This window comes from Dama dama, chromosome 11 (assembly GCF_033118175.1).
Source record: "Dama dama isolate Ldn47 chromosome 11, ASM3311817v1, whole genome shotgun sequence".
Taxonomy (NCBI): domain Eukaryota; kingdom Metazoa; phylum Chordata; class Mammalia; order Artiodactyla; family Cervidae; genus Dama; species Dama dama.
This window is the reverse complement of record NC_083691.1, coordinates 74,526,382-74,552,865: the sequence shown is the minus strand read 5'-3', so window position 1 is coordinate 74,552,865 and position 26,484 is coordinate 74,526,382. Positions and strand designations below refer to the sequence as shown.

At 50.2% G+C, this 26,484-nt stretch overlaps 2 protein-coding genes across 3 annotated transcripts in view; one reads left to right on the top strand and one right to left on the bottom strand.

The window, feature by feature from the left end:
• The window catches only part of MCFD2 (multiple coagulation factor deficiency 2, ER cargo receptor complex subunit), a 41,851-nt gene extending 36,938 nt beyond the window's left edge, over positions 1-4,913 (bottom strand). The window contains exon 1 of the mRNA XM_061155472.1: positions 4,798-4,913. The gene's annotated coding sequence lies outside the window, so the exon portion shown is untranslated. The remainder of the gene's footprint in view (positions 1-4,797) is intronic.
• The window catches only part of TTC7A (tetratricopeptide repeat domain 7A), a 119,107-nt gene continuing 97,316 nt past the window's right edge, over positions 4,694-26,484 (top strand). The window contains exons 1-3 of one of the 2 annotated variants that reach the window (XM_061155467.1): positions 4,694-4,951; positions 13,158-13,321; positions 19,093-19,261. In XM_061155467.1, coding sequence (XP_061011450.1) covers positions 4,768-4,951; positions 13,158-13,321; positions 19,093-19,261 — 517 coding nt within the window. In that variant the 5' untranslated portion in view covers positions 4,694-4,767. Of the gene's footprint in view, positions 4,952-13,157; positions 13,322-19,092; positions 19,262-26,484 lie in introns of those variants that run through there. The other variant, XM_061155469.1, reaches the window with a different exon arrangement.

Sequence of the window (26,484 nt, the reverse complement as noted above, 5' to 3'; positions counted from 1 at the left end):
TTAAAGGTGGAAGAAGTTGCATCATCATAAGCCAGGGACCTGCTGGAACAACCCTCTCCTTGGATTCAACAAACTATGTGGTCAGGAATCTATCTGATCATTCTCACCACACCTTTCCTAGGCCCCAGCACTTAACCATCACCCTGTACTTTTAACCAAGGAATGTTCTTTTCTCCTTTGTGACATTATACTCATTAACTTAATAGCAAGGGATTTACTGTGTGAATGGAATTGCCACATTAAATGCTCTCCTGATGGCCTCTTCCTTTCAGTCCCCGAGGACCTCCCTGTTCATAATGAGGTCTTGGCTAATGTGAATATTGATTTACCAGTACTTTTGGTGGTAAACCAAGCATAGATTGCAGTTCTCTTGTGGGCACACAATTCCACTTACATTCTACTGGAACTAAATGCATGGTGTTCAGTTCAGACTGACCCACCTAAACCTCTAGGTGGGCAAATTTGCCCAACAACCTTTAAAACAAGGCACTAAGGAAGGAATAAAACTAATAATCAAAGGCCACAAAGAGAAAGGAGTCTTCATACTTCATCCCAGTCTTTGTAACACTCCTATTTCCCCAGTTAAAAAACCCAGTGGGCAAGAGCATAGATTCATTTATTAATAGTTCCCTGGGGCCATAAATATTAATGTCACTCTCCACTTCCCTTTAGAACCAAACTCAAATACTGTTTCATCCTCAAGGTCTAAGGTGACTGGGTGTGTTGTACAACTGTGGAACACTGTTGTGCTTTCCTTGTTGTGCCTTTAAGTTAGAAGTTAATACCTGTCTTCTCCAAGTAAAATCAACATACCTGGAATGGTATGCCTCAGTTTCTGAGGTGCCTCCTACTTTTCACAAATCCTCAACCAGAACCTCTGGAGCTTTAACTTGCCCTGTGATCCTATTCTTAGCCAATATGTAGATAATCTTTCTTGTTCCAAAGATGAGGCTGGCTCTGAGGCTGATGCATCTGTGTACTCTTTTAGCTCAAAGAGGGCATATGGGTTCCTGAGAGAAGTTAACAATTTGTTAAAGGACAGTGCATGACCTAAGACAGGATTTATCCCATGAGGTAAATCTCTTACTCCAGACAACCAGCTGTGCAAAAGCTTCCCAGCAAACTAAGAGATAATTATGAGGATTCTTGAGATGAATCCTCATAATGGCATCACCGACTCGATGGACATGAGTTTGAGTGAGCTCTGGAAGTTGGTGATAGACAGGGAAGCCTGGCGTGCTGCAGTCCATGGAGCTGCAGAGTTGGGCACGACTGAGTGATTGAACTGAACTGAGTCTCACTGGCCACTGTGGGCTGTGTGTTCCCAAGTTTTCTTACACTCCCACATCATTATTTGACTTACCCAAGTTCCTGGTAATCAAGTCTTTCCTCTGAGAAAAAACATAAGCTTATTTTTTTAAGCTCGAATGAACTGTTTAAAAGTCTCTTACTTTGGGCCTACTGTGTGTTAGTCTCTCAGCTGTGTCCAACTCTTTGTGGGTAGCCATTCCCTTCTCTAGGTGAGTCTTCCCAACCCAGGGATCAAACCTGGGTCTCTGGCACTGCACGAAGATTCTTTACCATCTGTGCTATCAAGGAAGCCCAACTGTAAGTCAATAAGAGATCTCACTGAGAACTTAACTTCATGAGAATAAACACCAGTAGCTTAGCTTCTCTGATGATCCAGTGGCAAGAACGTCCCACTCTGTTCAGGGGCAGCAGCGAAAGGAACAGTCTCCTACTGGCCTGGCTTTAAGAGTCTCCTTTAGACCAGATGGTCCCTTGTGCTCTACCATCTTTGTTGCTCCCTGAAAATACACATTTCTCATTAAGTTGATTTACCTCCTGTGAACTTCCTTCCCTTCTCTGAGATGCTGCAAAGATGGTCTAGGCAGTACTCTCCCTCTGGTAAGCAATGAACTCAGCCTCCTTCACCTGAGGAGGAAAATACCTTGCTGAAAATACCTTTTCTAACTTATTTCCTTTTCCTTTCTACCTTGCTGAAGGTATTTTGGCAGCATTTCTGAGCTGGCAATGACAGCATTCTTCATCAGAATGTGTCTTAAACTCTCATCTGGGAGATCCCAGATTATTAAAAATAAATTAAAAACAACCTCTACACTTGTATTTGCCACTGATTTTGTCAAATATTACTGATTGGATCATGGTTGTTCTTTGTTCTTGTTCCTACAGCCTCTTACTCCCCTAAAAGACAGTGGTGACTCGTGGGCTGGGGTCTTGACTCTTCTGGAAAACAGCTCTAAGGGGGTCCAGCATGTGTTTGTGTTCACTAAGCTTTCACCATCCTGCTGTGTTCCTCCTGCCAGTGCCCCAGGCCCACACAAATATCGGTGCTCCTGTCAAAGAACATGTTAGTTGCTCAGTCGTATCTGACTCTTTGTGACCCCGTGGACTGCAGCCTGCCACGCGCCTCTGTCCATGGGATTCTCCAAGCAAGAATACTGGAGTGGGTTGCCATGCCCTCCTCCACGGGATCTTCCCAACCTAGGGACCGAACCCAGGTCTCCTGCATCAACGACAGATTCTTTACCATCTGAGCCACCAGGAAAGCCCAAATAACAGTTTGACCCCAACATGATCTGAATACGCAAGCAACAGGCAGCAATACTGCCTCAGATAGTTCCCTGGAGTCCAGCAACTTGGGGGGCAGGCATAGCAGAGGACTGGAGAGAAAAGAGGGAGGAGAGGTTTTCCTTATTTTGTTAGGATTCCTCTTATCAGCTCTGCTTTTCTTTGGCTGCCCGAGGGCTGACTCTGGGGCAAATCACAGGGTGTCCTCAGGCCGCCTCCATCCAAAGGACACACACAGCTCTCTCCAAGTCACATCCGGTTCTGGTGACCAGCAAGGGCAGCCAAAGGGTAACCAAAAGGAGTCTGTGTAAATTGAGTAAACTGCCAAAGCCACCCTCATTTTCCTTCATCTATCTCCTTGTCTCTAGGAGCTCAGGTCAGACCCTAGATCAGCCAAGGTGAGGAATTCTGCCTCACAAGCAAGGAATGGAGCTGCATTTGGAACCTAGAGAAGAGGACATCTAGGGCTTCCCTGACGGCTCAGGAGACCAGCGTTCAACCCCTGGGTCGGGAAGATCCCCTGGAGAAAGGAATGGCTATCTACCCCAGTATTGTTGCCTGGAGAACTCCATGGATAGAGGAGTCTGGTGGGCTACAGTCCATGAGGTTTCAAAGAGTCGGAGACGACGGACCCACTAACACCGAAGAGGATATCGGCAGGGACGGGGGCGCAGGGAGGCCGCCTTCAACAGACGCCCCCTTGTGGCTGCAGAGACAAAGGGTCCAGGAGCCTGAGCTCCACTTCACAAAAACTTCCCACGGGTTAGTTGTCCAGACGCACGAAGTAGTGAGTCTCCTGACACTGAAAGTGGTCAAGCTCACTCCCAGCGTTACGTATCAGGCAGGGGCTGGGGAAGAAGGGGTGAACCTTCTAGCTCTTAGGGGTCTATACTCAAAAGCTTGCTCTGACCCTCCGGTCTTCTGGAATCTTCGGTCTGTGCCATGCACTGTCACTTAAATAGTTCTGTTTTGATGCTTTGGTTTTGCGTGATGGCCTTCATCCCCACCCTGGGCTGTGCCCGGATGCTGGGCCACCATAAACGGTTCTCAAAGGGTCTGCCTCCCCCGCCTCCCCCGCCTGCCTTGTAATCCTTTGAACTTCTTAGTACCCACAGCACAGGGCTAAGTCCTGCTAAGAGCTAGGTACAGCTTTGATCAAAGTAGTCTTTATACACTAGAATTAAGAAATAAGTAAATACCAAGTTGGAGAAACGGCTTAAAACGTCTAAGAAATCCAGGGCAACAGGATTCTGCAGAGGAAAAGGCCTGCCAGCTGGGGTGTGGCGAGACAGATTGGAAAGAGGAACTCCACTCTGATGAAAGAACGTACAAATCTTTCGCAGGGGAGGCATCCCGAGTCGCGGGTCTCGGAACTAGCAGGTTCTCCCGAGCGCCCCGGGGGTGGCGCGCAAGAGTCGCGCGGCCCAGCAGGGCGGGAACCGGGCCACTGCCGGTGGCTCCCCGGGGAGGCTCCTTCTCCGAGTTGGGAGCTACCGGCCGGCCGGCCTCTCCCCGGATTTGTGACGTGCCGGGGCAGCGGTGGTGACGGGGCCACCACACAAAGCAGGGTCGTCGGGGCGGAGGTCTCCCAGGCCAAGAGCCCCAATGGGATGGGGAGGGGGTGGGGAGCGAGGCGCCCCCGGGCGCCGGGGCTCCGCGCGGTATTAAAGTGAGCGCCGAGTCGGCAGTGGCGGCGGCGGCGCGGGGGTGGCGCCGGTGTGGCCGCGAGCGCCCAGCGCGCGCCTGGCTGCTGTGGCCGCGTTGGCGGCCCGCGCGCCTGGCTCGCCGAGGCCGCGCCACGCCCCCGCGGGGGTGGAGCTGCGGCCGGGGGCGGGTCCGCGGCTGGCGGCGCCCGGGCCCGGGGCGGGGGTTGTGGCAGCAGCTGCAGCAGCGGCGGCGGCAACGGCGCCAGGAGCTGCTGCTGCAGAGGCGGAGGCTGCTCCTGGACGCGGCCGGGTCGCGCAGCCGGAGTCCCAGCCCGGAGGTGCCGGGCGGTGCGCTGGGTGCTGCGGCTGCTGCCCGCCCGCCGCTGCCCGGGCCCCCGCTGCCACCCGGGCCCCGGCCGCAGCTCGCGCCCCCGTCGACCCCGCCCGCGTGTGTGCCCCAGCCGGGACGCCGCCCCCGGCCGGGTCTCCACTTCTCGGCCGCACCTCCCATGACTGCGCCCGCTCGAAGATGGCTGCGAAGGGCGCGTACGGCTCCCACCTGAAGATGGAGAGCGAGCTGGAGCGCTGCCGCGCCGAGGGCCACTGGGACCGCGTGCCCGAGCTGGTTCGGCAGATGCAGGCGCTAGTCATGCTGGGTGGCGGAGGCGGCCGGCGAGGCAGCCCGAGCGCCGGGTTCACCTCTCTGGACACCGGTGAGTGAGTAAGGGAAGGGGCCGGTTCGCAAGCGCGGAGCGCGCGGAAGGCGCCGCCTCCTCCAGGAAGCGGGCCCCGACTGCCTGGGGCGGGAGGTGGCTGCTTTCGGTATTGCTCGTCTTGCGTTGCTGATGTTAGGAAACAGCCAGGGTACTTAGGAAGGTTCTTCTGCCCCGGGAGAAAACTCACGTGCAGGTTGTTTTGGGGAAGAGAAATAAACGGCTTTTGCTCTCTGTCCTTTCCGATCTTGTGGGCTACTCCGACTACTGTGAAATGGTGGTAGCAACACTTACCAGCTCAGGGCGTGGGCTGGACCCCTGCGCCACCCCTCCAACCCCCGTTCCGGTGCCTAAACTCCGTCAGGTGAAGGCTGTCTGTCTCTCTTTGCCCTCCCCGCTTTCTCCCGTCATTGACAGCGAAGCCGTGTGCACCGCCAGTACGGTTGGGGGCTTGACGAGCACCACGGTGGAGTGAAGTGGGAAAGAGGGCTGGTTAAGCCTTAGATTCCTCTTCTGCGTTCTGCTTCAGGACGCCTCCAGCCCTGGCAGTCGGTGACTTCAGCAGTAGGGCTGGTTTGGCTGGGCTGGGCTCTTGTGCCGGGGCGGGAAAGCAGCCTGATGTGGCGGTGGGGAGCACCCCACCCCAGTCTCCAACCTCAAATCCTGTCCCTCGTACCTTCGGCTCAGCCCAGCGAGCCCTGTCTGAGCCCTCTCTGCTCAGCCAACTCTCGGGCCTTTGTGGAAGGTGGCAGGGAGTAAATCAATACAGATAGAAAGTTTTAACGACTTCCCAGCCCGTGGAAGGCTCTGAAAGGAGACAGAATGATAATAGTAATATCAGTAATAAGTAACTTGCTCAGTCGCTGTGTGCCAGTGTCTAAGCCCTGTAATCAGCTCGTTAATTTCTCCAACAACCCCATGAAGCAGGTACTCTTGTTTGCCTCTTTCAGACAAGGAAACTGAGGCACAGGTTACTTAAGTAACTTATCATCCAGCCTAATAAGTGGTGGAACCAGGTTTTGAACCCAGATTTCTTTTTTTTAATAGAATTTATTTTTTGGCTGTGCTGGGTTTTTGTTGCTGTGTGTGGGTTTTCTTTAGTTGTGGAGAGCTGGGGCTACTCTCTAGTTGAGATACACGGGCTTATAGCAACTTATAGTGGCTTATAGCCAACTTTTAGTGGCTTCTCTGGTTGTGGAGAAGGCTCTAGGCACAAGGGCTTCAGTAGTTGCAGCTCTTGGGCTCTAGAGCACTGGCTCAATAGTTGTGGTGCATCGGTTTTGTTGCTCCGCGGCACGTGGAATCTTCCCGGACCAGGCCTGGAACCCGTGTCCCCTGCACTGGCAGGCGGATTCTTATCCACTATGCTACCAGGCAAGTTCCTGAACCCAGATTTCTGAGGACATCCTTTTAACCACTTGCACCATTACCTCTCAAGGATGTATTACATAAAAACCGAGCTTGAAGACCTGACGAAAATGGATGGGAAGCCGAGGGGTGATCGGAGGGCAATTGTGTGTTAGATTGTGGAGCTCAGAGAAAGGAGAGGTTTCAGGAAACTGCAGAACCGGTGCTGGCCTCTAATTGGTGTTGGGAAAGGCAGAGTATTGTTTCCTGGTGAGGAGGAGGGATAGATGGACACCAAGGGAACTAGATGGCAGGGATGGACAGTTGGTCTGAGACTCTCAGGTAGGTCTGAATGTGGCAGTGAGTTGCACTGGCCAGAGCTGAAGATGCATATGGGGGAAACATGGGCATCTGTCTTCCAGGGAAGGATTGATAAATTTCAGGTTCCTTCTGTTCCCTGCGTGGGGTGATGTGGTAGGGTGGGGCTGGTGAGGGTGGAAGGCAAACTGACCCATGCCAGGGTACTGGGGCCTGGACAGTGCGTGGGAATCTGAGTGAGGTTGGCAGAACCACAGAGAAACTCGCTGGGCTCACAAAATGAACCGGGGCCTCCTGGAGTCTCCACGGGACTGTGCTTCCTAAGCCATTCTTCAGACATCTCAAAGAGGTTGACTAATTAAGTCATTGGTATTACAGGACAAAGGAGTTTGGGGAATCCCAAAAGCTAAGACGTGAGGCTTAGTAGATTCAATATGGTTAAACTGATTTTTTAAAACTACAGAACGTCTTAGAGCCTTTCATGTGCTCACCTGCCGGTGATATTCAAGCCCAGGTTAGAGTATAAACATTTCTCAAACTTACTTTGACCATATGCTATGAAGCACTATTGGTAAGCACTGGCATTGCATAGTTATAAATGGTATGTGTAATTATAAAGTGCTTCTCTATTTGAACAACCTTTTTTTGTAAACAGCCCAGTGGGGAAGGTAGGAATGACTGTCCCCACTTTAGACACCAAGGGCCAGAAAGGTCACATAATGAGTAGTATGTGGCAGAGAATGTGTACCCAAACATGAGTCTCACCCAAGTCTACTAGGGACAGAGGAAGGAGTGTGAAGCCTGGCTGGGCTTCACAGTGAGTACTGGCCAGCCCAAAGAGGGAGGCTGAGGGCAGTGGGGTCTTTACTGCCAACTTTGAGGTTTGGTTCTATGAGTGATTTTCTCCCACTGTTAAATCTAGATACACTTATTCCAAAATGCGCACACGCACATGCACACACAGACACACACAAGGAATGAAAACAAGTGACTTCCAAAGCCCATGTGTAGGGCATGTTTGGATTGTCTGCTGTTTTGGTCGTTTCTCCGCTGAGTTCCTTGATCACTGGAAGGATTGGCAGCCTATTCTTTTTGAGGGGGTGCTGGCATGACCCTCCCCCCCGCCCCTGCAACCCAAGAGGGAGATTCTTAAAAGTCCCACCTGGTCGATTAGATTGTTACAGTCAAGGACCAGAAGCGTCAACATAATGACATACTTTGGGAGAAGGGAGGAAGCTGAACCCCGGCTGAACCCTGCTTTACAGACTGAGGCCCCACTGCATCTGTGGGGTTTCCTCCAGAAACAAAGAATAGCTCCCAGAGCCTGGGTTTCACTCCAGGCAGCAGGAGGGGAAAACCCAGCTGGAGGGGAGCCCTTTTTCTGGTCAGAGATGAAGGAGTGAAGGATCAGGAGATGCTCCCCCAGAAGGGGCCCTTATATCCCCCTTTCCTGTCTGGGGAGATTGCTCCCCACCACCTGCCCAGGGGAAAGGGGTTGTTATTGTTTGTACATTTTCTTTCAGACATATCCGGTTTAGATTTGGTCAGGATGCAGCAGGGGAACCCCAGAGTGTGGCTAGCTGTGATGGGGTTTGTTCATGTAGAGACAAAAGACCCCATCCAAGTGGTTAAAAAAAAGAAAAAAAAAAAAAAAAACCTTTATTATGAAAAATTTTTTAAACATTAAAAAAATACAAAAATGAATCTGATGTATCCATCAACCAGTGTCAGTAATCACAAACTCATGAATAGTCTTGTTTGAGCTATACCCTGGCCCATTTCTCCCCCACATTGCTATTTCAGTATTTATTTATTAAACAAGAACTCTTTTGAAAAATAAAACTACCATTATTGCAGTCCCCCTTCATCTAGTGCTTAACTTTACAGATCATTTGCTAGAATCAGGATCCAAATAAGGCCTCACATTGCATTTGGTTAATGGATTGATCTGACATTTTATTATGAAAATTTCAAACATACAAATTTGAAAGAATTTTGCAGTAGACACTTATATTGCCACCACCTAGATTCTGATATTCTTTTACTGTACTGTCTTTAATCACTTCTGCCACACTCTCCATTCAGCTTGAGTCTCTTAATCGGTAGTTATCCCCCTTTTAAATTAGTGATTAAAAAAACCTGGCAATTGTTCTTAGCTTTTTTTTTTCTTTTTTCAGCTGAAGCTAGAGGGAGTGTGTTTGAGGCAGGTGGCCTGTCACGAGTTTTGCCCTCTTCCTCCTCTTGCTGTGGTTGGGAGGTCCCACCCTTTGCAGTTCTGTGAAGTGAGCAGTTGCAGAGACCACTGTGTCCCCTTTTGACCAGGAGGGAAGGGGCTGATCTGAGCACCTGGCCCGCTGGCTGGACCCAGCTTTCCTGACTGAACTGACAAGTGAAAGAGAAGGGAGCTCTGCCCTGAAAGTATGGGTTCCGGGGAGGAGGCTGGTATCCTTGAAGTGGGTCCCTATTACCTGTCACCCATTGAGAGGCCTGGAGAGGGGCAAGAATGGAAGGGAAGCTGGCCTCAGAGGCCCCCAAAACAAGGGAAGACTGGGGGACCCTAAGTAGGGGATTCCTTTGTGCCTCTGCTAAGGCAGAGGGCTGGGCTGGGCTGCCAGAATCAAGAGCCAGGCTGTCAGAGTCTGTGGCATTGTCTGTGAGAAAGGCCTTTCTAATGCCCTGGGAAGGGAGAAGCTGGAACACTTAACCTGACCTGGGATAGGGAGTAGATGTCAGACACTAAATGATAAAGAGTAATTTGTTTTACCTTTGGAGATGGATAGGAAGGTCTCGATCTACCTATATCCTTATTTAACAACTGAAAACATAGAATAGCCTTCAGTTCCATAGACTGACCACTTGAGGACAGTGGGATGGAAAATGTGGAGCAGGGAGGAGAGTTGGACAAGGAGGAAAAGAAAGTAAATCCCCAACATCCACTAGAGTGTCTGCTAAGTGGAAAAACAGAGACTGAGTGAGGAGTGAAGAGGGAGGGCAAAGGATTCTGGAGAAGGACCCGGAGTGTTAATTTAAAAAATAGTCTGTAACTCACAAGTGTGTAACAGTGAGAACTGTTCTTATTCCTGACCTTGGAATTAGCTTTTAACCTACTGTTTACAGCTCCTTAGATTGTTCTTCATTTCCAGACTATCAGAGGCTCTGCTCTGCATGGGATGTGGGGAAGACAGACTGTTCTTTGGCTGCGTTACGTTATGGTGGGTTGTGACCATAACAGTATTACATCTCTATTGTCATCTATAAAATGAGTATAATTTCTACCTTTCAGAGCTGTGCAGATTAAATGATACTAAATGATAAAGTACCTGATACTCAGTACATGCATGCGTGCTTAGCCGACTCTTTGTGACCTCATGGACTGTAACCCATCAGGCTGCTCTGTCCATGGGATTTTCCAGGCAAGAATGCTGGAGTGGGTTGCCATGTCCTCCCGCAGGGGATCTTCCTGACCTAGGGATCAAACCTGCGTCTCCTTCATTGGCATTCTTTACCGCTGAGCCACCAGGTATTCAATGAGCCCTCAGCAAACATCAGCCCTCCTTTGGCAGTAAAAGGCACTCTTGTGTTTTAGAGTAGTGCTTCTCAAGCTATCTGTGGTGAAGGCTCAGTTTTATGTTCTGGGTTTTGGGTTTTGTTTGTTTTTTTAGATTCTCAATCTGTTGTACTCTGATACTTTCTTAAAATACATAAACTGATACCCACTCACCCCCAGTTTTTTAGTATTTGGTTCAGCAATTATTCTGTTACATGATTATCAGTGTTTCTAAACGTACTTTGTAAATTTCTGCACTCACCCCGCAGGACTGGGTCACAAACATGCACAGACCCGCCCCAGCCCACGGACCACAATTTAGCAGAATGTGTTCCGAGGATAGTTCCATTATTTTGAGGAGAGGTATGGACCCTGGAGAGCATTTCAAGATTGAGGTTTGCCTGGAAGGAATTGGTTTCTTTTGGCATGAAAGGAAAGGGAGCCAAGGAGCTCTAGGGAGCTCTGGGTTGGGCAGTTGAGTGGTGGAGGCGGGACCTGGGGGTCCAAGGGCTGGGCTGCAGACCTCAGGGGCGGGAGCTGTGTGCGCAGGTGCGCCAGACAGCTGAGGGGCGGGACCAGCGCAGGAGGCGGAGCCTGGGGAGGGTTTCGGTTCCCAGGGAAGCGGGCGTAGATAGGCTCAGTCCCTCAGCCTTCTACAGGTCTTTGCAACCCCATGGACTGTAGCCCTCCAGGCTCCTCTGTCCATGGAATTCTCCAGGCAAGAATACTGGGGTGGGTTGCTGTTTCCTCCCTGGGAAGTAGCAGGTTCCTAACTCTGCCTCAAGCTTTACAGATTAGAAGGGGACAGCAACTTGCCTGGTGGCCCACAGCTCAGAAATGCAGCTCAGGCACCCACTTCTAAGCAGCTCACTTCCCTTCCTGCCTGAGATTTTGGAAATGTAGGATATTTCCCTTTATTCTTGGGTTGATTTAAATTTTATTTTTGACTGGATAATATTTTCACATGGGTCAGTCTTCCAAAGGTAACCAAAAGAGTGAAAAGCCTCCCTCCATTTCTGCCCCTCCCACATAAAGCAGCAGAGTTGGCAGATGTTTATGTTATTCTTTCGTATATTTTTATGCATAAATGCACAGTGGCCCACTGTGTGTGCTACACTTTCTGATCAGTGTATCTTGAAGTTCATTTCATGATGACCCATGCAGAACTTCCTGATTTCTTTATATGGTAGTATGGTGTCCCTTTTAATGAATGTATCATGCTTTATTTAATCAGACTCCTCTTTATGGACATAAAAGTTGTCTCTGGTTTTCTGCTATTATAAACAACATTTCAGGAATGGGCTTATATGTCAGTCGTTTGACACATGTTTGAGGATGTCTGTAGCCATGGGATTACTGAGTCAATGGAATGTGCAAGGAATAATTTTAACATATGTCACCAAATTGTACTTTATAGAGGTTCCCAACTTTTGCCCCACCAGCAGTGGATGATAGTTTGAGCCATTGTTTTTGCCCATTCCGTCCAAATGTTAATTTTAGAAATCATGAGGTCGGTAGCAAAGAATGGGTTTGTAGGCTGTGGCATACTCAGAGGGGACATGTCCTGTGACAGTTTTCTTGGGTCTGGTCTTCCAGGGTGCTCTCCGCAGGGCATCTCCCTTACAGAGAAAGACTCTTACTCGGGGACAGGCAATTGTATACCCGTGGCTTTGATTTGTGAGCAAACTGCAGTGGTCCTGAGAGTAAGGAGTGAGTGGCATTCTGAGTAGGTCTGAGAACGCCATCCTGGCAGCAGAAAGAGCTCTAGAGGAGGTGGGACTGAGCTCACCTTCCTGGAGGCATTTTGGATCTGTATGGAAGTCCCCAAGCCCGATAGCTTCCCCATGGGGGAGTGGAAAGGATCTGTTTCACTCAGCAGCTAATATTTATTGGGTGCCTGTATTCAGTGGTCCCTGCTTTGTTCGAGGGGACTGGGCCATGAGCCAGTCACACCGAGCACAGCCACCCGAGGCTATCCCTAAATCACCCTCAACCTCAAACCCTGCACCCTGAGCACCCGGATCCCACCCCACCCAGGTTGCCCCTGCTGTAAGTAGCAGGAATGTGGTGGCCCCAAGACTGGAGTTTTCAGTGCTGCTGGGGAGACGGCAAATTAAACCAAGCAGTATAAAATCACTAGCCAAGTAGTGAGGTCTGTAGATGAGCTTACGTATGTGAGAGAACTCTAGAAAGTGCCAAGTACTGAAGATGTTCAAGGATTTGCCTTGCTACACCGGTAAATCTGCTTCCCGCCTTAACTCTGCTTGGCTGTTAGATTATCCCAATGCCGTGCCACGACCAGTCGCTTCAGTTGTCTCCGACTCTTTGTGACACCATGGACTGTAACCCAGCAGGCTCCTCTGTCCATGGGATTTTTCAGGCAAGAATACTGGAGTGGGTTGCCATGCCCCCCTCCAGGGGATCTTCCTGACCCAGTGATACAACCCACATCTCCTACGTCTCCTGCATTGCAGGAGGATTCCTTGCTGCTGAGCCACCGAGGAAGCCCAGGTTATCCCAGGGTCATGTTCAAATACCTTAAAAACAGTGAAAACCAATTCTGGTTACATGGAAGTTAGGAACACTAAACTAAAATGTGTAAGCCACCTTGCTTATTTTTCCTCTTCAGTTGTTTGGGAAACGTTCCTTCTTGGTGTAAGAACTTATCACTGTGGAGCACGGGTGTGATTTTGTCATTTTAAATTCTGAAATTCCGGAATTTGTGCCAAGTCCTGGGAACTCCACGTCCTCAATCGCTACACTGCAGAAATTAAACCGAAGGGGGCAGTTTGTGCTGTGGCCGTGGTAGAGTGTCTGGGTTTTCTCTTCAGAGGCTGGTTAAATTTGTGGAATCTGTCTTTGTTTTCTTAGACCTGGACCATTCATGTGCCTGGGGCAGGAGTGGTCGGGTGCGTGCGTACAGTCTTCATACTCTCCTTGTTAAGGGGACTGCTGCCCTCACGTACCGACTCTGACTCCCACCCTGCCTTCCAGATGACTTGGGGAAATTGCTCCTGGCTGAGGCCCTCCTAGAACAGTGTTTGAAGGGGAACCATGCCGCGATAAAAGACTCCATCCCTCTGCTGGAGAAGAATGAGCCGAAGATGAATGAAGCCAGAAACCACCTAAGCAGCATCCTTAACCACGGGAAGCTGCCGGTAAGCTGTTCTCCCCTCTACCCACCAAGCCTAGGGCTGTCTCTCCTCTCCTCCCTCCTGTCTGCCATCCAGTCTTGCTGGGGTCATGTGGTTGCTGGGGAAGCATGTATCTCTTAAGGGTCAGCCTTATGCTGCTCAGTACAGTAGCTACTAGCCACAAGGTTCATCCAAATTGAGACGTGCTGTGAGTGTAAAACACACACTGGATTTTGAAGACAGTACAAAATGCGGAATATTAAAGATCATTAATTTTTTATATTGATTACATATTCAGATGATAATATTTTGAATGTATTAAATAAAATATTAAAATTAATTTCACCTGTTTTTAACCTTTTTTAATGTGACTAGAAATTTTTACTAGAAAAACCTAAATTATACTTGTAGCCCAAGTTGTATATTTCTATTACACAGTGTTTGGTGGACCTAGTTTGTCCCTGATTATTTGGCCTCTTCGAGAATCTCAGGTAAATAAAACCTAGTAAGCCTACCATCTAGTTGGAAACAGGCACATATGCTGTTGTCTAGCAATGGAAGCCAGAGAAGGCAATGGCACCCCACTCCGGTACTCTTGCCTGGAAAATCCCATGGACGGAGGAGTCTGGTAGACTGTAGACATGGGGTCGCTAAGAGTGGGAAACGACTGAGTGACTTCACTTTCACTTTTCACTTTCATGCATTGGAGAAGGAAATGGTAACCCACTCCAGTGTTCTTGCCTGGAGAATCCCAGGTATGGGGGAGCCTAGTGGGCTGCTGTCTATCGGGTCGCACAGAGTCAGACACGACTGAAGTGACTTAGCAGCAGCAGCAGCAATGGAAGCACTCCATAACATGGCAATCCAGTTTGAGTCCACGTGCCTTTATTGAGCACCTACTGAATGCAAGGCATTAAGGAGTGATATAGAGGGAGGTACAGTCTCAGCTTTCTTTAGACCTTTACTGCTCGAAGCACGGTCCACCCATCTGCAATATGGGTATTATCTGGGAGCTGTTAAGAGTGCAAAATCCGGGGACGTCCCTGGTGATCCAGTGGCTGACTGCACCCCCAGTGCAGGAGCCCAAGTTTGATCCCTGGTCGGGGAGCTAGATCCCACATGCCACAACTAAGAGTTTGCATGCTGCAATTAAAGATCCTACATGCTGCAACGAAGACCCAAAATAATCACATAAAGAAACATAAATAAAAGGGAAAAAATGCAAAATCTGATTCAGAATCTGCATTTAAGAATGCTCTCTCGGTGATTCTCATGCACTTTAAGTTTGAGACTCTTCTCAATTCCAGTGTATAGTGAGCTGTAATAGAAGTATTGGTATGTCATTAGAGACCCAAAGAGGAAGTAATTTTTCAAGAGATATTCCAAAGTAATGTATTTCCTGACTTAAATATTGTATCATAACCCACTATGTGCAAGGGATTGTGTTATGTTGTTCAAGGGCAATAAGCATGAGTCCAGTGTGGACCCTGCTGCAGGGCTACTGAGAAGATAGTCCTGTTAAAAAATTGTTCAAGGTGGACTGTGATACATGCCACTGGAGTAGCTTACAAGGGGAGGCAAGTCTTAGGGGAACGGTCCTTGGGGTGAGCTGGGGCAGTCAAACTCAGGCTGATGGTAGTTCTGAAATTGGAGCCATCTGGGGGCTGGACCTTGAAAGGGGTCAGCATGTGGACTCACACAGATAGAGCAGGGCATTCTAAGCTATGGAAGCGGTATATGGTCCAAAAGTTCCTCTTAGAAGGATTTCCTTAAAGTATGTCAATTAACAGGAGCATCAGGGAATGGCTTTAAAATTAGGTGTAAAGGGACATTGTGGCCAGAGAGTTGGGAGTGAAATACCAGGCCAGGAAGCGGGTGCGTTTTCTGTGAGCGGTGTGGGGAGACTGTCCTGGGAGTTTAAGGTTACTGCCTTCAGACTCATTGACAGGGATTACTGTAGTCCTGGGAGGTTTTGTCCTGGATTAAAATAGCTGCTTGACCCTGAGCCTGTCCCCTGATCTTCCAGGCCTTCCACTTTCTCATCTGCCCATCAAAATGGCTGAACTTGACCAGTAGGTCTCAAGTTTTTCCCATCAAGACCCTTTAAATTTTTTTCCTTCTGGTAGACTTTTTAATTGTATATTAAAAATTTCTTTTTAAAAATGAAAATGACTCAGGCTTATTGTAAAAAAAAAAAGTTCACTAAAATAAAAAACTAGTTTGAATAATAATAAGTCCTTGTTTCCACTCCTACCCCCGTGCCCACTCCCATACTGAGTTGAGCTCTGGTCATCACTTGCTGTGAATTCCATATGCTTTCTCTGTGTTAACAGTCACATGTACACATGTATGGAGCTTTCTTTTCTTCTTAGCGTTATATGGTTCTTACTTGTCAAGTTGCTCTTTTGCACCAAAAACTTTCACTTGATGCTGTCTCCATGCCAATACCCCATTCTTTATATTTGCCAAATAGTATCCACATGTATTATTGTGAAAACTGCTTTATCTACCGTATCAAATTTATTCAGTACAGATTTTACCATGCTTTATTAACCAGAGACAAAGATAGGCAGTGATAACATTGAGAAATTCACTGTTATATGGACCAAGGCTAAAAACTCCATGTTGATCAGGCACAAAATATTAAAAGTAGTTTGTGGGATTCTCTATCTTACCCCAAAGGCAAAGGTGTGACTGGGGTGTGCTGTTTCTTGGCAGCAGATGAAATCTCAGGTGGATTCCCATGCATTCTGAGGCATTCTCATGGGGTGAGGAGGAGAGGTGGGTCTCGGGGCACCTCCTCAGCGTAATTTGGAACCTTCTGCCCTCAGTCACCTCTGAGATCCTCTACAGCTCCGTGCTTTGGAGGCTGGTGAAAATGAGCCATTTGTCCTGATTTCGGGTGTCCAGTGAGTGCCGGGCTTTGCCCCATCTCGTTGGTGCCTCACAGTAACCTTCTACAGTGGTATTTACTGTTATTCCCATTTTCCAGATGAAGAAACTGAGGCCTAGGCGAGGTTAGTCCCTTAGCCAAGGACCACAGCGTAGGTCTTGAGCACAAGCTGTCTGCCTCTGCTCCCCTGTGCTCCTGTTCTTTGCCATTTTTCAGTGTTGTGTGTCCCGAGTGCTGGAGCAGAAATTAAATAATGACTGAGAAGCTGGGACTAATGTGGGTGGTGATGTTGTGGCTTCTGCTTTTAGAGATCTCATTTGGCATCTGTGAAGTATTTCCCCATCTCTTCTTCCTCTTACCTGAGTGTACACATGAGATCACTCTTCCCTGTTTATTGACAGAGACAGTGAGGCACAAAAAGGCTCAGTGACAGGCCTGATCCATCCAGTTGAGGGACTATTCCCCAGACCCAGTGGCTTCCTGCAGAGCATGCTTCCGTGAGGCCTAGGCTCTGTGGTTCCCACACAGTTGAATTGACAAGCCAGGTTCAAATTCAGAGGCGTGGGTCCCAAAGAGCATAGCCAACTTTTCATTCTGCCAGGAAAGGACATTCACAAAGACCCCAAGCACAACAGCAGAACCATACCATTTTCTATTACTGTCGGTCCATAAAAGAACAAACATCTTAACATCAAAACACAAGACAGATATGCTTAAGAATTAAGAATTATGCTCTTCTTAATTCTTAAGAATTAAGAATTAAAGGCAGCTTTTTAACTAGCATAACTTTAACTTTATAAAACATTCACCTCATTGTCCTTAATTTTCCACCAGCTTGGTGGAAACCCTGTTGTAAACTGTTATTGGTTCACCAGGAACCACTCCAAGCTACACCCTGTCATCTCGCCCTGAAACATGTCCTGAGCTTAGCTGCCCTTTTCCCCCTTTACAGGAGAACAGAATAATAATAATAATAATTACTCATGGCCTGTGTTTATCTAGCTCCTTTCTAGAGAAAAGTTCAAAGCTCTTTTCTGGACTTCGTCTCCTAATGCTCTTGGCTTCGCTGTGACATGAGGTGATGGGTGGCTGTTATTATCCTGCCCTCAGCGATGGGGAAATCCAGGACAGGGCAGGGAAGAAACGTGCCTCTAGGAGGTGTGCGATCTGTGGCCCTGACCCAGGGCAGAGGTGACCTGTTGGGGGAGACTAGCAAATCCCCTTGAAAATTCAGCCTTTGAGCAGGTCTGCAGTCAGCAGATTAGGCATGCAGGGGGCCCAGGGGGCCCACTTGGTGGAGACATTGTGGAAGGTCAGCAGAAGGGAGCTCTCTCTGGCAGCCAGGGAGGCTTCTAGGAGGAGGTGGGCCTGAGCAAGGCCCCGAAGAAGAGTGGAAGATCTGCATAGACTGAGGGGAAGGGAAGACTGTTCTAGACGGGGCTTGTGTGAGCAGCAGCAAAGGAAGAATGTGTATTGGACCAGTGAGGAAGGAGATTTTGGCTTTGCCGTGTTCCACTTCCCTTTATTGGCTTCTGAGAGGGCAGTAGGTGGTGAGGAGTGGTGGATGCTTCCCCTGGAGTCATGAGTACCCCAGACTCTGATCTCCCTACAGGGGGGCAAGGGCAACACCTTCCTGTTGGTGACAGAGGCCAGGAGTGGGGACCAGGACTGCATCTTGCAGTCTCGTGAGAGCGAGAGCATCTCGCGGGAGCCGCGTGGACAGAACTGATGCTCTATGGTGGGGGTGGTGCCCAGAGCCTGGCCAAAGGGGTGCTGGGCTGGCTGAGCAGACATGGAGGCAGAGGGCTACAAACGGTGGCCTCAGAAGGTGGGAGATTTTAGAGCAGTCTGGGCCCATGTCCAAGGCCAGGACTCTCAGACAGGGCTGACCAGACCTGCTCGGGTCCTGAGGGAGTTCCCAAGAGTGCTCATATGGGGTGGAGATTTGAGTGTAAGCAGTCCTTGATCAAGTAGGGGAAAGAAAACAGGCTTGAGTGCAGGCACTTGATTCTGATAAGATAAGGGCAGTGGCCTCACAGGCCTTCACTCTCCTGTCTTCTGGCCATGTTGTGGCTGTGGCCGTCTCCCCACAGGGGTCCTGCTGCTGTGGGGGAGGGTTTCAGCTTCAGGCCCCTCACCTGCAGGACTCTTTCCAAGGCCTTTCACCTGGTTAAATATTTATACACATATGCGTCTATCTGTCTATGTAGATGGGGCTTTCCAGGTGGCACTAGTGGTGAAGAACCCTCCTGCCAGTGCAGGAGATGTGAAAGATGCAGGTTTGATCCTTGGGTTGGGAAGACCCGCTGGAGGAGGGCATGGCAATCCACTCCAGTATTCTTGCCTGGAGAATCCCATGGACAGAGGAGACTGGGGGCTACAGTTCATAGGGTCACAAAGAGTGGGACACGACTGAAGTGAGTTAGCACGCACGCACATTTATATAGAGGACCCACAATTATATAAGCTTTAGGCCCCACAAAACTTGGCTGGGTCTCTGCCTCCCTACTTGTGTTAAGAGCAAGTGCCTGAACTGAGTGCCAGTGCCTGCCTTGTGTGAAGCTTCTGGGAGCTTCAGCAAAAAGGAGTCAGGGCCCAGTCTGTGAGCCACTTGCAGTCTAGTCGGGGGTGTAAGACACACACACAACACAATTAGGGACTCGTGTGAAGATATCACCAAGAGCTACAGTGTAGGCCAGGGACTACAGGTGTGCAGAGAGGGGAGCTGTCCACATGTACTTGAGGGGTGGGAAGGCTTCCTGGAAGAGGAGGGGTCTTCTGAACAGGGTCTTAGGCAAACTGTTATGGCTCAGTGAGGGGAGTATTCATCCCCGGGTACCTGGTGGGGGTGTGCCAGGGGCTTTGCGGCAGGAGCCCATTGATATGATCCTTGTCCTTTCAGCCGCAGTATCTGTGTGAGGCCATGCTGATCCTGGGCAAGCTGCACTACGTGGAAGGCTCATATCGAGATGCCATCAGCATGTACGCACGGGCCGGCATTGATGACATGTCCATGGAGAACAAGCCCCTGTATCAGATGCGGCTGCTGGCAGAGGCCTTTGTCATTAAAGGTAGGTGTGGGCACCGGCTGGGGCTCCCCTTCACTGTGCCCAGGTCATTACACTCTGATCCCCATGTCCTTGGAACACTGACCAGCCAGGTGGTTGCCGGGGTAACCAGCCACACCGCTGGCTGACTGCAGGTATGGGCTGGATGTCAGGTCAGAAGACTTGGGTAACCCGCCCTTGCTCTGTTGACAAATAGTAACGCAACTGTGTGCCCTTGGGCATATAGCTCTTTACCTTTCTTGGCCTCAGTTGATTTGTCTATAAGACAGGGTCATAATAATCTGCCCTCACAAGGTTACCACGAACAAGAGGAATCAGTTGTGTAACCAGGTTGGGAAGGGCTTAAAAAATGTGCCCCCTGTCGTCACGCTGGCACCAGTGTTGATGTTGGCTACAGGTCAGGTGCTTGATGGCAGAGAAACCTGGAATTGCTCAGATATCTGCTGCTCTCCTGCTGTGAGCGGCCCAGGAGGGTGGTGCTGGGATCCTGCTATGGGCGGATCAGAGCCACCTCCCAGGGTGAGGAGTGTTCTGGTGGGGAGCTAGGCACATGGACTTAGTAATGTAGGAATTTCATGATGGGGGCTGTGGATGCCCATGTGGGGAAAGAGTGCCCTTGACCTGAGCTTGCAGGTATTACATGGTAATGAAAGCCCTACCCCAGACTTTGCACTGCAAGCTCCTTCTTCCCTGGATCCTTGAGCCCTGGGGTCACAGAGCCTGAGCAGTGGCTCTTGGTGGCAGTGAGGGTCACAGGAACCTGTCTGTCCAGACTGTTGCCAGGATTCTTGGATGGTCAGTCTTCTTTTATTCCAGCATAGACCAACCCCCAGAGTCTAGAAACACATGTGGCCCTGTGGGGATTTGGTGTCTGGTATTGGTAGAGTATTTGTCACCTTCTTTTCTATTGTAGATGGGGACATTCTGCCATCTTATATACAGGGAAACTGAGGCCCAGAGAGGGAAGGTGCCTCACCCAGAGTTACCCAGAGATCTGTGGTGGAACCAGGATTGGAACCTCCACCTCCTGTGATGTTGGCTTTGGACCATGATTCCCCACTCCCAGTCTTCTGTCTCTTTTGGGTCCAGGAGGGCTGACTAGTCTGAGCAGGGCATAGCCTCCTTTGAGAGCTGTTTGCCCACCCCTGAGTCCCTGGGTCCCTTTCACCATTGAGAGATTGTTAATGCCCCCCCAGGAAGTCTGCTGAGATTTTCACCCCAGACAGACCCAGTGCTGGGCTGTGAAAGGCCGGTGTCCATCTCAGGTGGTCCAGTGTGGGGTCTTCTCCCATTGCTTTCTTGTGCCCTTCTCTGTGCCCCTGGCACAGGCTGGGGGGGGGGGGGGGGGGGTCTTGGGAGGTTGATCTTCATTTGGAAACCACCTCTGCCACCAACTCCCCGAACCTAACACCCTTCCTCAGGGCTCCTTTCCGGCACTTTTTCCTGTAGACCTGGCTCGGTACCTACTGCTCCCTGTCTCCTGCTTTCTACTCTTTCCAGCACGCCTCCAGCTTCTTGGGGGAACACAGGCCCGGTGGTCAGAGGTGCTGCAGGGGAGGTAAGGAGCCGGGTGTCCCCGGCATGGGCTGCTCGATTATCTGGCTGTGCTGGCTCCCCAGCCCCCACTGACTGCACGCGGTCTTGTGCTTGCCTGCCTCCTCTCTGCCTGTCCTCTCTGACCTGCTGCAGTGCCTGTACCCTGCTGCTTGGCATGCTGAGGTTCACCTGACCCTGTGTGTGCTTGAGATTGCATGTGGCCTCCAGAGTGTGCATGGAGTTGATTTTCCTGGGTCTAGGGGATCCAGCAGGGCTCCCCATGCAGAGAGTAAGGGGTACGGATGGCTCGTCATTGGTCCTGACTCCATTTGTGAGCATGGGGCTTGTGTTAGCCTGCCAGGCTGCAAGAGCAAAATGTCATTGACTCGTGCTCAGTCATGTCTGACCCTTTTGCATCTCCGTGGACTGTATCCCACCAAGTTTCTCTGTCCATGGGCTTTCCCAGGCAAGAAAAGCTGGAGTGGGTTGCCTCTCCCTCCTCTTGGTGATCTTCCTGACCCAGGGATCGAGCTATTGTTTCTTGAGTCTCCTGCATTGCAGGCAGATTCTTTACCGCTCAGCCACCTGGGAAGCCCCAACAAAATGTCATAGACTGGGTGGCTTAAATAATAGGAATTTGTCACAGTTCTGGAGGCTGTGAAGTCCAAGATCCATGTACCAGCAGCATTGGTGTCTGGTGGGGGCTCACTCCTTGGATGGCGGGTGGCTGCCTTCTCGCTGTGTCCTCACATGACCTGTCCTCCCTGTGGGGTCCTGGAGAGATCTCTTCTAGTCACCTTCTTATAAAACCTCTAATCCCATCATCAAGCCCCCACCCTGATGGCCTCATCTAACCCTAGTTACCTCCCAAAGACACCATCTCCAGGTACCATCCCATTTCAGGTTAGAGCTACAATGGATGAACTTGGGGGCCCACAGACACTCAGCCTGTAAGTAGAATGGAGGCAGCAGCATGCCCCAGAGTTCAACAAACGATAATATATATTTATTAAACCCTCACTACACTGCAGGTATGCCCTCCTGCAGTCTACACAGTAACCCGCTGAGTAGGTGTTCTCTTCATTCCTATGTTCTAGACCAGGAGTTACAAGTAAAGAGGAGAGGGGACCCTTGTGGATGTCCCTGGAGTTTGCAGAATCAGGATTTGAACCCAGGCAGCCAGAGCTCATGAACACTCTGTGGTGATGCTGCTCACAATTCTAGACTGAAAGGAATCATGGAAATGATGTAGGTCAGTTCTCAGGTAACAGATGAAAAAGGCTGGCGGAAGTGAAATGACTTACCTGGACATCAGTTAGCTTGTGTGTGAACCAGAATGCCCTTCCTCTAGGCTGCCTCTTTTCAGCCTCTGTCAGCAGATGTTGGGTGGCCTCCTGCGGAAGTCCGACATGCGTGCTCCCCAGTACTCTGCCTGGCTAAGCCGTTATAGCTGAGCTTCTGTACCATCTTGCATTGGAGTCTGCTCTGTGGTTCCACCTGGTCCCTTCCTGTGGGGCAGGGAGTTGGGTTCTCCAGCCCATGTGGCTGGAGGGAAGGGGGCGAGGCTGTGTGTTGTAGTGGGAGGGGCCTGAGCGCCCTGCCTGGAAGCTCAGGGGGGCTGTAAGTGTGGGTGTCTCAAGAGCAGGCTCTGGGTCTCTTCACTCATGAGAGACACAAAAACACACTCAACTCACCCGCTTTCCCCTTCAGAGCAGAGGGACTTGGCACTGTGTCCTCTGGGGATCACTCACCAGGACTTGACCTTGCTCTGAAGTTGGGGGGACATGGATGAGATCAGAAGATTCTTTCTGATTCTCAAGGAGGGCTTCAGACACCGTCCCAGGAGCTTGAGAGAGGGGGGCAGCTGAAGCAGTTGTGGGTTTCTCTTGCTTGAAGTGAAGAAACCTTATGTGCATATATGTGTATATTGCATAGAGTGGGGGACAGGAGGTATATGACCCTCCAACTCCTCTAAGGGAAAAAAAGTTACTGTCTGTGTCAAATTTGATCAGAAACAATATGAAAACCACAAACTTTTCACTAAGATAGAATAAAACAGCTTCACTTCCCTGTCTGAATGAACTGTTCCCCAACATCACACCTGGGATCAGACTGACCTGATCCTGCCAGGAGCGGAGGACTGGATTTTAGGGCCTCACACGGGCCCCCGGGAGGTGGGCTGGGCTCTGTCAAAGCCTCTGGCTTTAAGGAAGGACTGTCTCTCCCCAGGTCCTCCAGCTCCTCCTGGCTGCCGAGTTGATGGGTCTGCCACACAGAAATAGGCCTGTCTTGTGGCCAGCCGCTCCCAAGTCCCCTGCTGGCCCTGGATGGAGCTGAGGGCCCTGTCCCTGCCTGTCACAGTCCCCCAGTTGGTCCCTTCTCCCCCAGTCTTCCAAGCTCCTCTGGTTATCTGACTCCATGGTATACCCGGAAACGTGAGGCGTGGGCCCTCCCGCTCTGGACCCTGAGCGTGTGATGGGGGCGGGGGGTGGGGGGGCAGGATTATCACATGCACCACCCAGGAGCTTATCGGAAGTGTAGACTCAGGCCCCACAACCAGACGTATTGAATCAGAATCTGCATTGTTAACAGCATCCCCAGGTGATGTGTATACACCTTACCGTTTGAGAAACAATGCCCTGGAACTCTCGTTTAATAAATATTTGTTGGCTGGTGGATTGACCTTCATTTCATCTCTAGAATGGAAGGGAGTTTTTATGCCCACTCTTTGGATGCAGAAACTAAGGCTTGTCCGCGATTGTGCAGCCTGTGAGTAGCAGAGCTTGGACTGGTGGCCACTGGTCATCTCCCAAGCTCCCATGGCTGACTAATATTCCATCATATGAATATGTATGTTCCACATCTTTATCCATTCATCTGTGATGGATATTTAGGTTGTCTCCATGTCTTGGCTGTTGTGAATAGTGCTGTTGTTAACATAGAGGTGCGTGAATAGATACAGATCCCTCCTTTTGATACCATTTTGATTGGTTTGGGGGGAACATCTTCCATTTACTTTGCATTAAAGATGCTGAAGCTGAAACTCCAATACTTTGGCCGCCTCATGCGAAGAGTTGACTCATTGGAAAAGACCCTGATGCTGGGAGGGATTGGGGGCAGGAGGAGAAGGGGTCGACAGAGGATGAGATGGCTGGATGGCATCACCGACTCGATGGGCATGAGTTTGAGTAAACTTCGGGAGCTGGTGATGGACAGGGATGCCTGGCGTGCTGCGATTCATGGGGTCACAGAGAGTCAGACACGACTGAGCAACTGAACTGAACTGAAAGATAATCTATAGTAATTTAGTGTCGAGGCACTTCTCCAAAGGCCTGTGTTCAGTACTGCCCATTTTTGCAGAGCCCTGCTGGTTTGATTCTATATGCTCGTGGCTGTCAGCCTGTCTTCCCATGAAACTTGAAGCCCCTTGAGGATAGAGGGTCATTTCTTCAACATTCCCAATCTTCTCTCCCTCTTCTCCCTTCCCTTCCCAGAGCACGTGTTTCTGATAAATGAGGTCACTCCTGGTGCTCAACATGATCTAAAAAGTTCTGTCCTTTCACCTTTTCTTGGGCCACTGTCCTCGCTGACCAACCCCATTTTTGTTCCTCTACATGTAGGTAGCACCAACGCTTCCTTCCAGACACAGTTCAGGTGCCTCCTCCACCAGGAGATCCCCCTGATTGTAGCTGCAGACTACAGCATTCTCTCCCTCTGTCAAGCTCATTTGGACCTTGGCCCAGTCTCCCCAGTTAGAGGTCAGTTTGCTTCTCCTGCCAGGGGTCTGGTGTCTTGTCATTGTACCCCTGGCCCAGCTCCCACTGGAGAGAGTAAAATTTGCCAGCGGTTGATTCAGCAAGTGCCTGCTGGGGGTGCCGTGATGGACAACTCGGGTCCCTCCTCTCAGAGGAGTGGCAGGTAGGTGAGCAAGGCCCGCTGCTGGTGTGCTATGCCCGGGGAGAAGCAGCCGCTCTGGAGGAGGCCCGCAGCCTGCAGTGGCCATCCCAGCGCTGGTGAGTCATAAGCCACCTGGTGCCACTCTTTCCGGCCCCACCTCTGCATCGGCAGGCCGTCGTGTCAGTGAAGCCCACCATTTGGGAAAAGCAGGAAACGGGAACACCCAGTGGTGGCTGGTCTGTAGCTTACTCCCATGGCCTGCTGGGCAGGATGCCAGACTTGCTGCCTGGCCATGGTGTCCTGGCCCCAGTTCTGTGGGCTGCTCTGCCTTGACATCTTGGTGGGGGCGGGGGAAGGGGTTGGTCTTTGAATTCCCTTGGGGGCTACAGCTCCTCAGCTGCCCATCTCCAAGTAGGAGAATCACCGACGCCCAGGGAGAACTTGTTTGACCCACTCTGTTCCAGAGAGGGAAGTGAGTGAGACCTAGCAAGTTGTGGGGCCTTCCCAGGTGAGCTGGCAGGTGAGGCTGAACGTTAGGATGGATCAGCTGCAGATGGATGGAAGAGGTGCCCTCCAGGTAAAGGAAAAATCCAGAGGGAGGCCCTGGGGAAATGGAAGTGACTTATTTGGAGTAGGGTGCAGTCATACCTTTCTGGAATTAAGAGAGTGTGTGGGAGGGACTGGGAAATGAGGGGGCAACAGGAGCCTAGCAGGAAGGCTTGTGGTATCCCTTTTGCTGGTGTTCCAGAACTTCGGCCCTAGGTGGCCATACCATGAGGTGTGGCACAGCCTGTTTCCTGTAAAATTGGGCTCATCTGTTGGCCAGCACGCTGTCCGGGTCCATCTGGAGTAGTCTAGGCAACGCCACTGTGGATCCACGTGACAAACTGTCCTCTTTTCTGTTGATCTGAGTTCTAAGGGTATCCCCAGCTCTCATGGACATGCATGATGCGTCAAGGCCTGTTCTTTTGACATCTCGAGCCTTACCCAGTTCAGCCCCGAAAGCCCCAGTGTCACTGTCCACCTCTCAGTGGTTCTTTGGCAAATGGCTTCCTTCTCTCCCCAAGTCTGTGTTGCTTCCATTTCTCTGGCCCTTGCCCAGTGTGGTAATGACCCCCCATTTCTGCGGCCATGTGTCCTGCCCTAAGCCCTACAGATGTAGTCATTGCTGCCTACTTTGGGGCTTGTGCGCCCCTTGAAAGCCAGAGGTGCCTTGTGCTTTAGCCAAACCAATCCCTTTGCCTCTTGCCCGCAGCCCAGCTCCAGGGAGGCTACTCTGGAAGGTTTATCTGCTGGCTGACTAATAAAAGGATGGCCTGGCCGTGGAGGGAGCTAGCCCTGGTTCACCCAAAATACTGCAGTATGATGCTCGATTGTGAAAGTGCTATGAAAAGTAAAAATTTTAAATACATTAAGTAGCTATGAGAATTATCTTTTCCTTAACCCTCAAGATTTTTTTTCCTGTTCATTCAGCCTCTGAAACTGCCAGCTCTTCTACTGTCTCCTGGGATTTTATGACTTTGTGTGTGTGTGTGTGTAAGTTCAAGCTTATGCACACATGTCCTTTTTTTTTTTTTAAATTAACTATTTATGCATGCGTGCTCAGTTGTTCAGTAGGGTCCCAAAGACTAGCCTCCTAGGCTTCTCAATCCATGGGATTTTTTCCAGGCAAGAATACAATTTTATGGGTTTAGTAAAACTTTGAAAAAATGAAAGAAGGCAGCTTCTAGGGCGGGACATGGTGGGACATTTGGTTTGGGGGTTTTTTTTAGTCCTGGTATGGCAGGAATTAG